The sequence below is a fragment of the Anopheles nili genome, chromosome 2, assembly GCF_943737925.1.
Source record: "Anopheles nili chromosome 2, idAnoNiliSN_F5_01, whole genome shotgun sequence".
Lineage (NCBI taxonomy): Eukaryota > Metazoa > Arthropoda > Insecta > Diptera > Culicidae > Anopheles > Anopheles nili.
The window spans coordinates 28,460,001-28,471,844 of NC_071291.1; the positions used below are offsets into that span (position 1 = coordinate 28,460,001).

General features: G+C 45.2%; 1 protein-coding gene across 1 annotated transcript in view; it reads left to right on the forward strand.

The window, feature by feature from the left end:
• Positions 1 to 5,981, forward strand: part of LOC128730369 (cubilin) — a 12,503-nt gene extending 6,522 nt beyond the window's left edge. The window contains exons 8-12 of the mRNA XM_053823415.1: positions 1 to 376; positions 452 to 621; positions 693 to 876; positions 4,450 to 4,629; positions 4,778 to 5,981. The exon at positions 1 to 376 is cut by the window's left edge and continues 457 nt beyond it. Coding sequence (XP_053679390.1) covers positions 1 to 376; positions 452 to 621; positions 693 to 876; positions 4,450 to 4,629; positions 4,778 to 5,001 — 1,134 coding nt within the window. The 3' untranslated portion in view covers positions 5,002 to 5,981. The remainder of the gene's footprint in view (positions 377 to 451; positions 622 to 692; positions 877 to 4,449; positions 4,630 to 4,777) is intronic.
• Positions 5,982 to 11,844: the final 5,863 nt, after the last annotated feature.

Here is an 11,844-nt window from a genome sequence, read left to right on the forward strand (position 1 = left end):
GAGATGTACGTGCTGTATCGTGACGGGACGGATCGGTTCCTTGGGCGTTACTGCAGTCTAACAGCCCCCGGACCGGTCGAAAGCCCACGTGGAGCCGTCGGTATACGTGTCGTGTTGCACACCGATCTCGAGAACGTGGCGAGTGGCTTTAAAGCTCGCTACATCTTCGAAACGGCCAAATCCGTGTTTGGTGACTGTGGTGGCAATTTCTCGGGTGAGGACTCCGGCATCGTGACGTCACCCAATTTTCCGGCCAACTACGATGGTCCTGGTAAAGGGTTGGCTTCACGTGCCTGCAATTGGTACATCACCGCCCGTGTTGGGTACAAGATTCTGCTGAACTTCGACTACTTCGCGATCGAGGGTGAACCGGCCAGTACGTATCCATGCGGCTCAAGATCGCGATCAACCTCTGCTCGATTTTAACGAGTTTGTTTTTTTTCTATTCCAGCACGTGGCTGTGCAGCTGCCGTCATGAGATTGTGGTTGTCGCCCGACTCGGACATGCCACCGATCGAGATGTGCGGCGAAAAACCGGCCCTGGAACACTGGCAGTACGTGACGCAGGGCCAAACGGCCCGGATCAGCTTCACCAGCGCGGATAAGGCGATCGGGGCTCAGGTAAGGCTCACCGTCGGCCACCAGGACCAACGCGGATGCCTCGTTATAGCACGGCACTCGTTTGTTCGCAGGGTTTCCGCATCATCTGGACCGAGGTGCAGGACACACCGGCTGGTCCATCCTCGACGCTGTCGTTGCTGTGCGAATCGACGTATCACTTCCAGTGTCTCACGTCTGGCTACTGCATCTCGGAGCGGTTGCGATGCGACGGTGTTAAGAATTGCGGCCCGCTCGACAATAGCGATGAAATGCACTGTGAGTCGTGAGTGAGTCGAACGGATTTCAGTTCATTTTCTTCTTGTTTTGTGCTTTGGTTTATGAGTTATTTATGATTTTTGGTTTTTGTTTTTGTTTTGGTTTGATTTATCTTTTAATTTTTGCCCGCGGTTTCGCCCCACCGATCGGTGGGGGCGTTCCACGCTGGAGCGCTGCATCTGTTCCATCTCGGTCTTGACCTTTTCCCGCCTGTGGTCCTCCCTCACCCCCCCCCCCCCCCAAAAACCGCCTGCCAATCGCTCGGGCAAGCGCGCGTGAATGCAACGAACAATCCTCCCCCCACATTGGCAGTGGCGAATAAAGCAGCTCGAAATTCCCGCACGGAAAATGCGACCGTATATTGTGGCGCCTAACACCGTCATTCACGCCGTCGTGTCACGTCACGTCACGTTTTTCTTAAACCATTTTTCGTTTGTTTGTGTTCCATGTGTTTGCTGTGGGCTTGTGTTTTATCGTTTTCAATCTTCCGTTTCCGTTGGCGGTGTTTCGAATGGTTCCAGTTATTCCAAGCCCGTTTTTCCCACCGCATTCAGCTAGAGTTGCTTCCCGACTTCCCGAGGCCCCGACTAACCCCGATCGGTACGGAATGTGGCTGAATGCAACTGAAAATTGATTCTCCCTTGTCGAAGGACCTTAATCCTGACAAAATGCAAAACACCCGAGCGCACCTCGGCAAGCAGGCTCCTGCCGACTTGCCAGGTGTTTTGCTCACTTCCGCTCTGCCGAGCTGTAGCTGTCCCCAGTATGCTCGTGTTTATGCACGATTTCTTCTCTTGCTCTTGGTTTGATGATCGTTTTCCTGCATCAGAGCGTTCGTTTTATCTTCTCCTTCTCCTTATCCTTCTCTTTATCACATACATACTCTCTCTCTCTCTTTCTCTCTCACTGTCTCTGTCTCTTTCTCTATCTCTGGAACGAATAACGTTTGCACTTTGGTTTGGTTTTGGGTTGTACACCGTTTAGTTCGATGCAAGTGTTTCGTAACGTCCTATCTCACCCTTTCCGTTCAACGTTCATACATTCGTACGTCCACGAGCAATGTTTCGATCTTGCAACGAGGATCCGACCTGCGTACGATCGTTTTTCCCTGGCACCCCCATCCATTTATTGGCACAGCTCTCTATTCTCTTCCATTAATGCGATAATTGCAGAACGATTGGTTGTTTTCACCGTTTCACATCGATCTTCGTGATTGAGAGGTAACCATCAGTGCCAGTCGTCTCCGTCAGCTGTTCAATACGATCGTAACGGGTGATGGCCGGTGCTGATCATCTCTCACATCTTTCACATTTCTCACAAACTCAGCATTTCACCCTGTAAATGGCAAAATCTCATTTCTATCTTTATCTTTTTTCTTTCTTTCTTTTCCAAACAACCCCTCAACTTTGCTCGATCTCTTCTACCATCACGACCACTATTGCTACTACAAATTAAAACACTTTTTCTACTATATTACACACCACCCGACTGTGACCTTTATTTTTTGGTGAATATCTGATTCACATCCTTCTCGATCTGGCCGTAGGTGAGGCAAACAACCGTGCGCTGCCAAGCTGTGCCACACTGCTGGCAGTGGTTTGGCTCTGCAGGGTATTTTTCAATCAAACGGCACCCGCCTCGTTTTAAAAAGCCTTGTGGTCTGGCTACTTGCTTGCAGTTATTCAACATTAAAGTAAATTAATTTTTTGAGACGTCATGATCGCGCTTTCGCGTGTCCAGCTGATGTTGATTGCAACAGAACTCACAAGCTTTTGATGCTGGCGGACTCCCACTGATGACTGTTGCATAATATGTTCGGACGGACGGACTTTTTGAGAGTTTTTCACCACGGCTACGATATTTGAGTATTGTACATGACTACGACGAGAACTTTTGTGATATGTGTTTCGTGGAAATTCTATGAGACTGTTTTGAAGATGTACGCACGGCTCCAACGCACTCTGGAATGTACTCTGATTCTGATAGGTTTTTTAGGGGTATTTTTCAACACCCCTTTTTCGAAGATCAAGACCCTTAACACACACACACACACACGCATACGACTGCCGACCGAATTTCAGTCCACTAACGTTCCAAACGCTAAACACGAATTGCCGACTAACTCTACTCCGTTCCAAGTGAGTTTCGTTTTACCTTGCCTAGGCATCTGTCTATTTTAACTAACTATAACCTACCGTCTAATCTATATTTGCGTTGAGTTCAAATTTATCCACCCACCTGCCAACACGCACACACCCACCAACCGCCCTGCACGTTCGTTTTTTTGCATCCTAGAGGGTCTCGGTTTTCGGAATGGCTTGCTAGGCTATATGGCTTGTTAGGCGGCAGATGTAGGCGCAAGGTTCGTGCACGCGTAGCAGTAGCCGGTAGTGTGTTACACGCTTTGTTGTTTGGTTTTTCATTTCACATGTTTTTCCGTTGCCTTGCGTTTGCGAGTTTCCCAGCACTGGTCGAAACCAGGGGGTGGATCAACCTGCGGGGGCGAATTTTCCCGCCTGCGTAGTCTGCAGCCTTGTTAAGCTTGCGGCTTGTTTTGGCTTTCGTGAGCCTCGATGCCAACGTGACGGCGCTTGGCCGCTTTCGCTTTTCCGTCCCCGTTCCACGATTCCACGCTCATCATCCGCATCGTTTTCCACCAGCTGCCATTCATACGTTTTGCGCGATTCCGTTAAGTTTGCGATTGCGGTCTAGCCCCTCGAGCGGCTAGGTGTAACATTTTAGCGTCGTGCTTTTGTTTGACTTTCGTTACTTTCCACAACCCGTTTCGTTACTAAGCTCACCGCTCAATCGATCGATCCCCCATGTATGCGATCATTTCGTTTAGTGCGATTTATGTTTTGGTTTTTTCTTTTTCACATATAATTCTACGTTGATCGTTACGTTCGATTATGATTTGTCGTACCTGAGTATTTCGAGCATTCTATGAACTGAGGTTTGACTCATCTCGAAGCATATATACATATATATTAATATTAACTATAATACATATGAACGTTCTTTGTCGTTGAAATTGTTTACATTCAATACGCTTGTACACATTTTTGTGGCCCTTTTCCATCAACTAACACATCAGCTCACACTCAACACCGCTCTGGAGGAAAAATGAAACCCCCCAAAGGTGGTTTTGATTTTCCCCAAAATGCCGCTCTACTTGGAGCGATGCGGTGATCCATTTTTCACAGCCATCCATACGCTTGATCAAATGCTCATCCTGATCCTCGTTCACTCATATATCACTCACACACACACACGCACACACACGCGCGCGCGCACCCTAATAAAGTGCATATGCATACTCCCACGCGGAGGAAATCACGCGCCACGTAAACACGCTCACCAGCATACTTAATGCGCCGATTAGCGCCCGCCGCCATCACTAATGGAATGTTTCGATTTTCTATCCTTTTCACCACCCCCCCCCCCCCGCCCCGAACCCAAACCCCCTCGCTCCACCTCACACCATCACGCCGGTTCGTGTGTATGTATCGATCTTTGCTCTTGTTTGTTGCCGGTCCCGCCACCCACCCACGCGACCCTTCCGGCCGTCGGCAGGCATCATCATAGTGCCCGAGGAGGATCACGGCGCCTTAATAATATCCTGCATAGCCGCCGCCTCGTTCCTAACCTGTCTCCTCTGCACTCTCTGTCATCGAAAAAGAAAACGCAGACATCACAGACAGCTGGGGCTGCATAGGAACGCCGCCCACTACGACTCGACGACCAGTGCAACCGGTATAAGTAAATAAAGTCCCAATTGGTGTTGTAGTTTTTTTTTTTTGCGCGCTCTCCACGATCCTGATCCTCGTCCTTCCCTTCGCGCGCGCTCATCTCGTCCGGCTTTCCGGTGTGATCTAATCGAGCTTTCCTTTGCTCTTTGAAGGCCTTGGATCGAGCCGACGTCACCTGCAGGGTGGTGGCAGCCTGTCTGGGAGCTTGCACGGTATTAACAACGGTGAACCGATGCACATCCCGCCAGCCCCACTGCCCCCGGTTAGCGTGCCACCGCACGTCTGCATCAACGACACGCTGATCGACACGGACGATCTGAACGACGATCTGTTTCTGGGCAATTGCGAGCGGTTCTCGAGCGGGGACAGCGTATAGCGATGAGTGTCCTTACCGGGCGCGGTACTGCCAAACGGTCCCGGGACCGCCCGCAAGCCCGCCCGGCCCTGCCGGTGCGCGTGCCAGCTATGCCGGCACTTTCTGGAGGCGCGGGACTGCTGCTCCTTCTACTACCACTACGATCCGTGCGACTCGTGTTGCCTGCTGCTAGCGCTGCTCTGCATACCGGGCACCAAGCTGGATCGCGGCTCGGTTTGGGGGCCACCCGAAACGATACTAACCGTAGCTAAATGAAATATTCACAACCGACGCACGAGAGAGAGAGAGCACGGGATACGCCCCCGTTCACACGCAAACCCACACACACACACACGCGCAAGATTTCATAATACTTAACCTAGGTCAGGCACTCGGGATGGGGGTGATGTAGAAAAAGCCTCCGCGCGAGCTCGACCGAGACGAAACAGCGACTGCAATACGCCGGGTGAATTAACGAGCCAGCCTGGGCCAGCGGCAAGGAAGCGCCAGGCGCGAAAGGACTAGACGAAACACTAGCCAGGTGGCGATCAGTTCTCGCCCAAGCCGCCATATACGACGAGGGCGCTTCGAGACCTCTTCGGATTCCTCGCCCTACGGGACGGGGAGAGAGTGACGGTGCGGTAACATTAGAAAGGGAGGTAGGAGCGTTAGGAAAAAAGAAAAAGAGAAAGAAGAAACGGGAAGTAAGTGACGCGCTGCTGAGAGGGAGCGGGGAAAGCACGCGAGATGGGCGAGTTTTTATTTGTAGGTTCATTTTATACGAAAGCCAATACCGGTAACTAAACGAGAAGTAAGTAACCACAGTAAAACCCTTTTTAACAATATTTCACTCTAGCAAAACAAAGCAAAACGAGAAAAAAAGACGACGGATAGCGACCGGAGGCGCGAGAGAGCAACCAAAAAAAAAAAAGCAAACAAAGAATAAACAGTATAACATGTGTATGTGAACATAAACTAATAAACGTACTAATAAAAAAAAACTGCACCTCGGGTTATGCAACCGGGGGAAAATAAAGGATAAAAAAAAATAGGAAATATCTAATACAATTTACCAACCAAGGGTTGGCGCGCGACGGCGAGGACGGCCAGCCAACACAATACAACTAAACTAAATGCAAAGTAAAATCAATCATTTATTCATGGCATACACCTAATTCAAACAATTCATAGCTACGATTCACACTATGTATCCAAGAACAGGCATTACATTTTGTACTTCGACGCGACGAGCTGGGAAACGCTTCAAGAAAGTTGCTCAACACTTCGACAAAGACACACGTACACACACACACATGCACACAAATACACGAACGGATCCTTCACCCACTTACGCTTGCACACTCGAACACTACATGCCAAGCAACAGACAACAACACGGAGAAGATAAAGTAAAAGCAAAAGGGGAAAAAGGACGCGTACCATATTAACGAGTAACATACCGAACGCTAGAAGGAATAAATTAAAAACGAACCGAGGAAGAGAATAACATAAAGAATTTGTAACATAAAATAATGACTAAAATCCAAAAAAAGAGGAAATGTTGTTTTTATATATTTGTACGAAATAGTTATTAGAAATTAATAAAATTAATATGGAAAAGGTAAGAAAATTTAACAAAAAACATAAAATAAAGCAACCACAAGGTGCGGCGCCGCAGGGCTACCCGAAGCAGTACGTAGTATCGAAGATATCGAAATAGACATTGCGCGCCTCACGGAATGTGTGCGACAGCCGATTGCGAACGGTCCGAAGGAACACACTCTTACTCTATCTCTCCCTTTCTCTTTCTCTCTCTCTCTCTCTTTGTCGGATCCTTGCGGCAGCAGAGCATCGATAGCCACAAGATACAGATTTTAGTACATACCCAACAAACACGGCATGTTAAGAAACGATAGGAAGCGAGCTAAAGCAAACTCCCTTCGAACCCGGTGTCTATGGACTCGCTTCCTTAAGCCAGAACATGGCTGGGAGCTAGGGAGCTAGGCGCATAACGTTGGTACACGGTTCATTGTTGCTATTTGTATAAGTTTGGGTTTCTTCCTTCCCAAATCCCATTTGTACGATACATCAAACCTTCGTGATAACCACATCTAGCAGGTATTGTTTCGAGGTTAGCACCCATCGCGATCACGATGAACACATACACACATACAAAAGGGGTTCAGTCTGAGGTCGGCTAACTTGAATTACCAAAAGCCATGCACGGTGAAGGAGAAAGAGGATGTTCACACTGGTTTTTACGCTTACTGCAGGTGGATCTCCACTCACGCAGGCTGTCGACGGGTACGCGAATAAAAGCACAAATGATAACGATGGCATAAACCGGTAGCATGAATCTAACGTACGTTGAGGTACACGCGAGAGAGGTGCAGACCTTGCAGAACCCTCATGCAAGGTGCAATCATAGGTCAATCATAGACGGGAAAGACATAAAAGTGGCCACCGTGGCGCCAAGGATACGCCCTAGAGGGAGAGAGCAGGGAAAGAGAGAACATCAACAGCAAAACAGCAGCAACAACCGTAATCATAAACGATTAATCATGTATTCAATGTGTGTGTAAAGTAAAGTAAACATAAACATGAGAAGAAAAAAAAACATTTTAACAGAAAACACGAATTGCAAAGCAAGCGACGCCAGAAACAGTATGGTTAACGAAATAATTAAACAAAATTAGGCAACAAGGAATAACTCAAGCGTTCACAAAACGAAACACGAAAAAAAAATGAAACATTAACAGAAATTGACACTCAAACCTAAGGTAAATCGTAACGAAGAATGTATGCGTCCACTTATTAGCGAAATCGGAAGGAAGGAGGAGAAATGAACATAATTAAAGCAAACAAAACAAACGAACAAAAAAATGAACAAAAACGCAAAAAAGAAAGAAATAACACAAAACCCAAGCCAGGCATGTAAACTAACAAACAAACAAAACCACACCCGCTAAACAAATACAGGCTAAGCAAAAGGATAGTATAAATTATCGCAACAATGTCGGCATAGAACGTCGAAACGACAAGGCAGGTGATGCGAGTGGAAAGTACTACTGGTACGCTAGAAACTGTATACAAAAGCCGTACGGGAGTGGCATTACCGCAAGCAGGACGCATTTGTTTCCTCCATATTTTAATCCATTTCCATCCGTTTGTTTTATTCCGTATGAAAGAGACATCGAAAGGGAAACGCGACTCCCCGTGTTGAATATTTTCAAACCTAACGATCGTACATTTCTTGCAACAACGAACGCTAGAGAAGGCTAGAAAGCGTTCCCAAGGCAACTCTAGAAAAAGGATTTGCTGACACAGTCTACAGTCTTGATCAAAGCATTTGTCTACAGTGATGATCAAAGCATGCAGCGCCCCGTTTTGTTTCTGTTTGTTTGTGTGCGTAGTTTGACATGTGCACAAGTGGCTTTTGTTTTTTTTTTTTTGCGAAGAAAATTGCTACCGGCATTTTCCAATTGCGTTGGAGAACGGTGCAAAATCGGAGATTGATTTACAAACGGCTGATGAAAAATTGGTTTCATGAACGATGATGCATCGATGATCGATATTGCAGCATGTCAATCAACCACCAACCAACCGGTTGATAATGAGAACGCCATTCGAACGATGCAGCTAACATGTTTTCCATGCTTCGGAAAAGCTTGCATCACGCCTGCCCACGGAATGGTTCTTTTCCGTTTTTTCCCGTTGTACTTCAAGTGTGAAATGTACATATATTTATGATTTTTTTTTATTTTCATTTCCAACGCCGTTTGTTTTCCATTTCTTCGTACTTCGACACGGGCAACTGCTCCTGGTTTCATTAAAGGTGACGTTGGCCAAACTGCGTCCGTTTGAAGCGCATGTACGACATTACATTAGGGGAGGAAAATCACTGCCTATAAAGTATAAACACGTATTTAAATTTTATCAAGAGAAGAAAAACCAAACAAACAACAAAGCAAATAAACATAGGAATTCACTGAAACCAAGCTCAAGAGGCTGGTGTGCGCATGTGAGCCAAGACACGCAGCAATAAGAACGTCCGCTTGCGTAAGGCACAGGACGAATATCAAATTTTCCATCGCGATCGGGGCCACGTGCGAATGGAGGAAGCTAACGTCATCGTTAATGAGTTACCGGCTTACCAGATGGTGGCTGATAAAACCGCAGATAGGAGGAAAATGTACGTAACGTTTGACCTAGCAAGCATGCGGTTGTTTATTTTATTTTTGGTTTTCGTAAAAACACACCTGAAAACCACAGACGACTTTGAAACGAACAGAAACCCTATGACAATCGGTTGTTTCAACTTTTACGCCAGAGAACGCATGAAAGCGAGCGCAGCGAGACGTATAATTTATCACGCTTTACCGCAGTGGGATTTATTTGAAGCTCCATTCAGCTCCGCAAACATTATTCCCAACGGCCGGTGGCATGCACCGAACGAAACGTTTATTCGTACCGATTTTACGAGCGCTCACTGAAACACTGAAATAGCTATGCGCACATTTATAACGCCCTCTAATTACCAGACCATTCCCTCGAAGACGACAGCGAATGCTACTTCTCTAAATAAAGTAAGGAAACAAACAAGCAAACATAAACACGCTAATAACAAGGAGCTACAACACAGCAAGCGTGCCAAACCGGCGGCGGCAATGGGTTGAAAATAATCGTGTCCTTCTTGCGAGCACGAGTCAAACAAGCAATCCAAGTAGGTTTGCATGATAAACGGAGAGAAAGTGATCGGCGAGTGCGAGTGCGAGAGAGAGAGAGAGAGAGAATGCGTATGAATGCGTGTGAAAGCGAGAAAGAGAGAGAAAGAGAGGAAATGGAAATGCAAGCATGCAGATGAATATTGAAAACAATTAAGAAAAAAAAGTAATTCCTAATGTTGTTTGTTATAATCAAAAAATAAACTGTTACATAAATTATAAAAAATAATAACAAAAAACGTAAGAAAAGTATCTGGACAAAAAAGGAAAAAATGTTAAGAGTATAGAACTCATTTTGATATTAATAAACGAAAAAAAAACCCAAAACACTGCGAAAGAGCAAAAGCTGCGGCTCGCCCACAGGGAAGTGAGAAGCCGGAACGATTACGATTTTGGGGGTTGTACGCGGTGTAACCATTATCTAGAGGAACAGCAGCACGAATAGCCGTTAGTAAGGGCGACGCAGTAACGCATCAGCGACGGTGAAATATGATAAACAACACGCAGAGCTGTAACAAAATAAACAAAGAAAGAAAAACAAACAAAACAAAACAACATTAAACTAACATGGAGATAAACAATTGAAGCAAAAACGAACGAAAGATAGAACACACGAATAAAACACAACAAAGCAAAACGACACAGGTGTAACAGGCGGAGAACACAGTGCAGTGCTAGGAGGCAAAAGAAAGCTGTAATTTTAAGAATCAATAACGTGAGTTAACGAAAAATATAAGATAATGATTTAAAGAAGATAGTGTTTTTTCGACAAACAAAGTGCGTTTTTGATGCTTTGAGAAATGCAGCCAAAGCGCGACCGAGAATGCATCCGAAACGTTCGTTACCGTCGTTTTTTTACAGTTGATTTAAAATACGTGGCTTTTATTTTGCTTAATTTTCTCTGCCATGCCTGCAATCAAAAGGGTAAAAAATTGTCACCATTTTTTATTTGTGGTTTGGAAAAAACGTGCTCTAAAATTCATGAAATTAAAAGGTTTTGTTCTTTTTTGTTGAGATTTTATGGTAAAATATGTTAATTGGTTCAGTGTTTCAGAAACATAGTTAAAAACTGCTTCATTGTTTTTAATATCAATAAATTCTATTTTTTGAATTAAAACATAATTTAAATTTTATCGTAGTTTACTTTTGCCTGGAGCAAGGAATTCTATTCCTAGTCTTATAATAATATTTAGTTTCTTTGCGTAGCTTTTTACCGCACTTGCTTCTGCACGAGCAACAAACTTTGCACTCTCATGACTTGAGTCAAAAAGTTGATATGGCTGATGGGCATTTCCTTCCATCAAAAATTTGTAGTAATTTATATAAATTTTACGATTTAAACATAAAAGTTAAAAATCGCAATACATCTGTCTTGAGAGTCTATACATGGTCATATAAAATGAAGAAATAACATTGCACAAGGTAAATGAGGACGAATAAAGTTTAATCAAAACTGCCCGAGCACTGCTCGTGCAAATCAGTAGATGCACTCTCAATGTGCACCAATGCACAAACTGTGAAGGGGTTAAGCTCAACAAAACCCTCCCAAACCCCCCACAAAAGGTAAAGAATCCATCAATCTGATAGTTTCAGCCATGCCAAACGCCTGTCGAGTTGCAACAAATGCACAAAAATCATGCCCACGGGGCTCTCGTCGCTAAGCGGCATCGATTCGGCATCGCATTTTGAACGCCAAAAATCGGCAAATTTCAATTCGCGAGTAACAAGAGATCATGCGTCGAGGAGGATACATGTACCAGCCAGATAACCACACTAGATTTCCCCTCCAAATGTTATCAGTACATATAGCCGATCATTCTGGCGCATGATAATCAGCATCCCATCTCATTTACTATCGTTTGTTATCGATCGCATCTACGCACACTGTAGCATCTTATTGAGCGTCTTATCTTACCGGTCATAATTCGGTCGCAGTATTTTGCCAGTCATAATAAATTGTGTGGCAGCATAAATTAAATCCTTTTTCGATACAAAACATAGCAGCAAACGGTGTACGATAAATTTCTGTTACTTAAACCTCTGTTCTCCATATCATTGGGCATCTTTTTATCACAAAACTATATGAAATAGCGGGATGGTCAAACACGGTGTCCAACTAGCACGCATCACTCCATAGTGC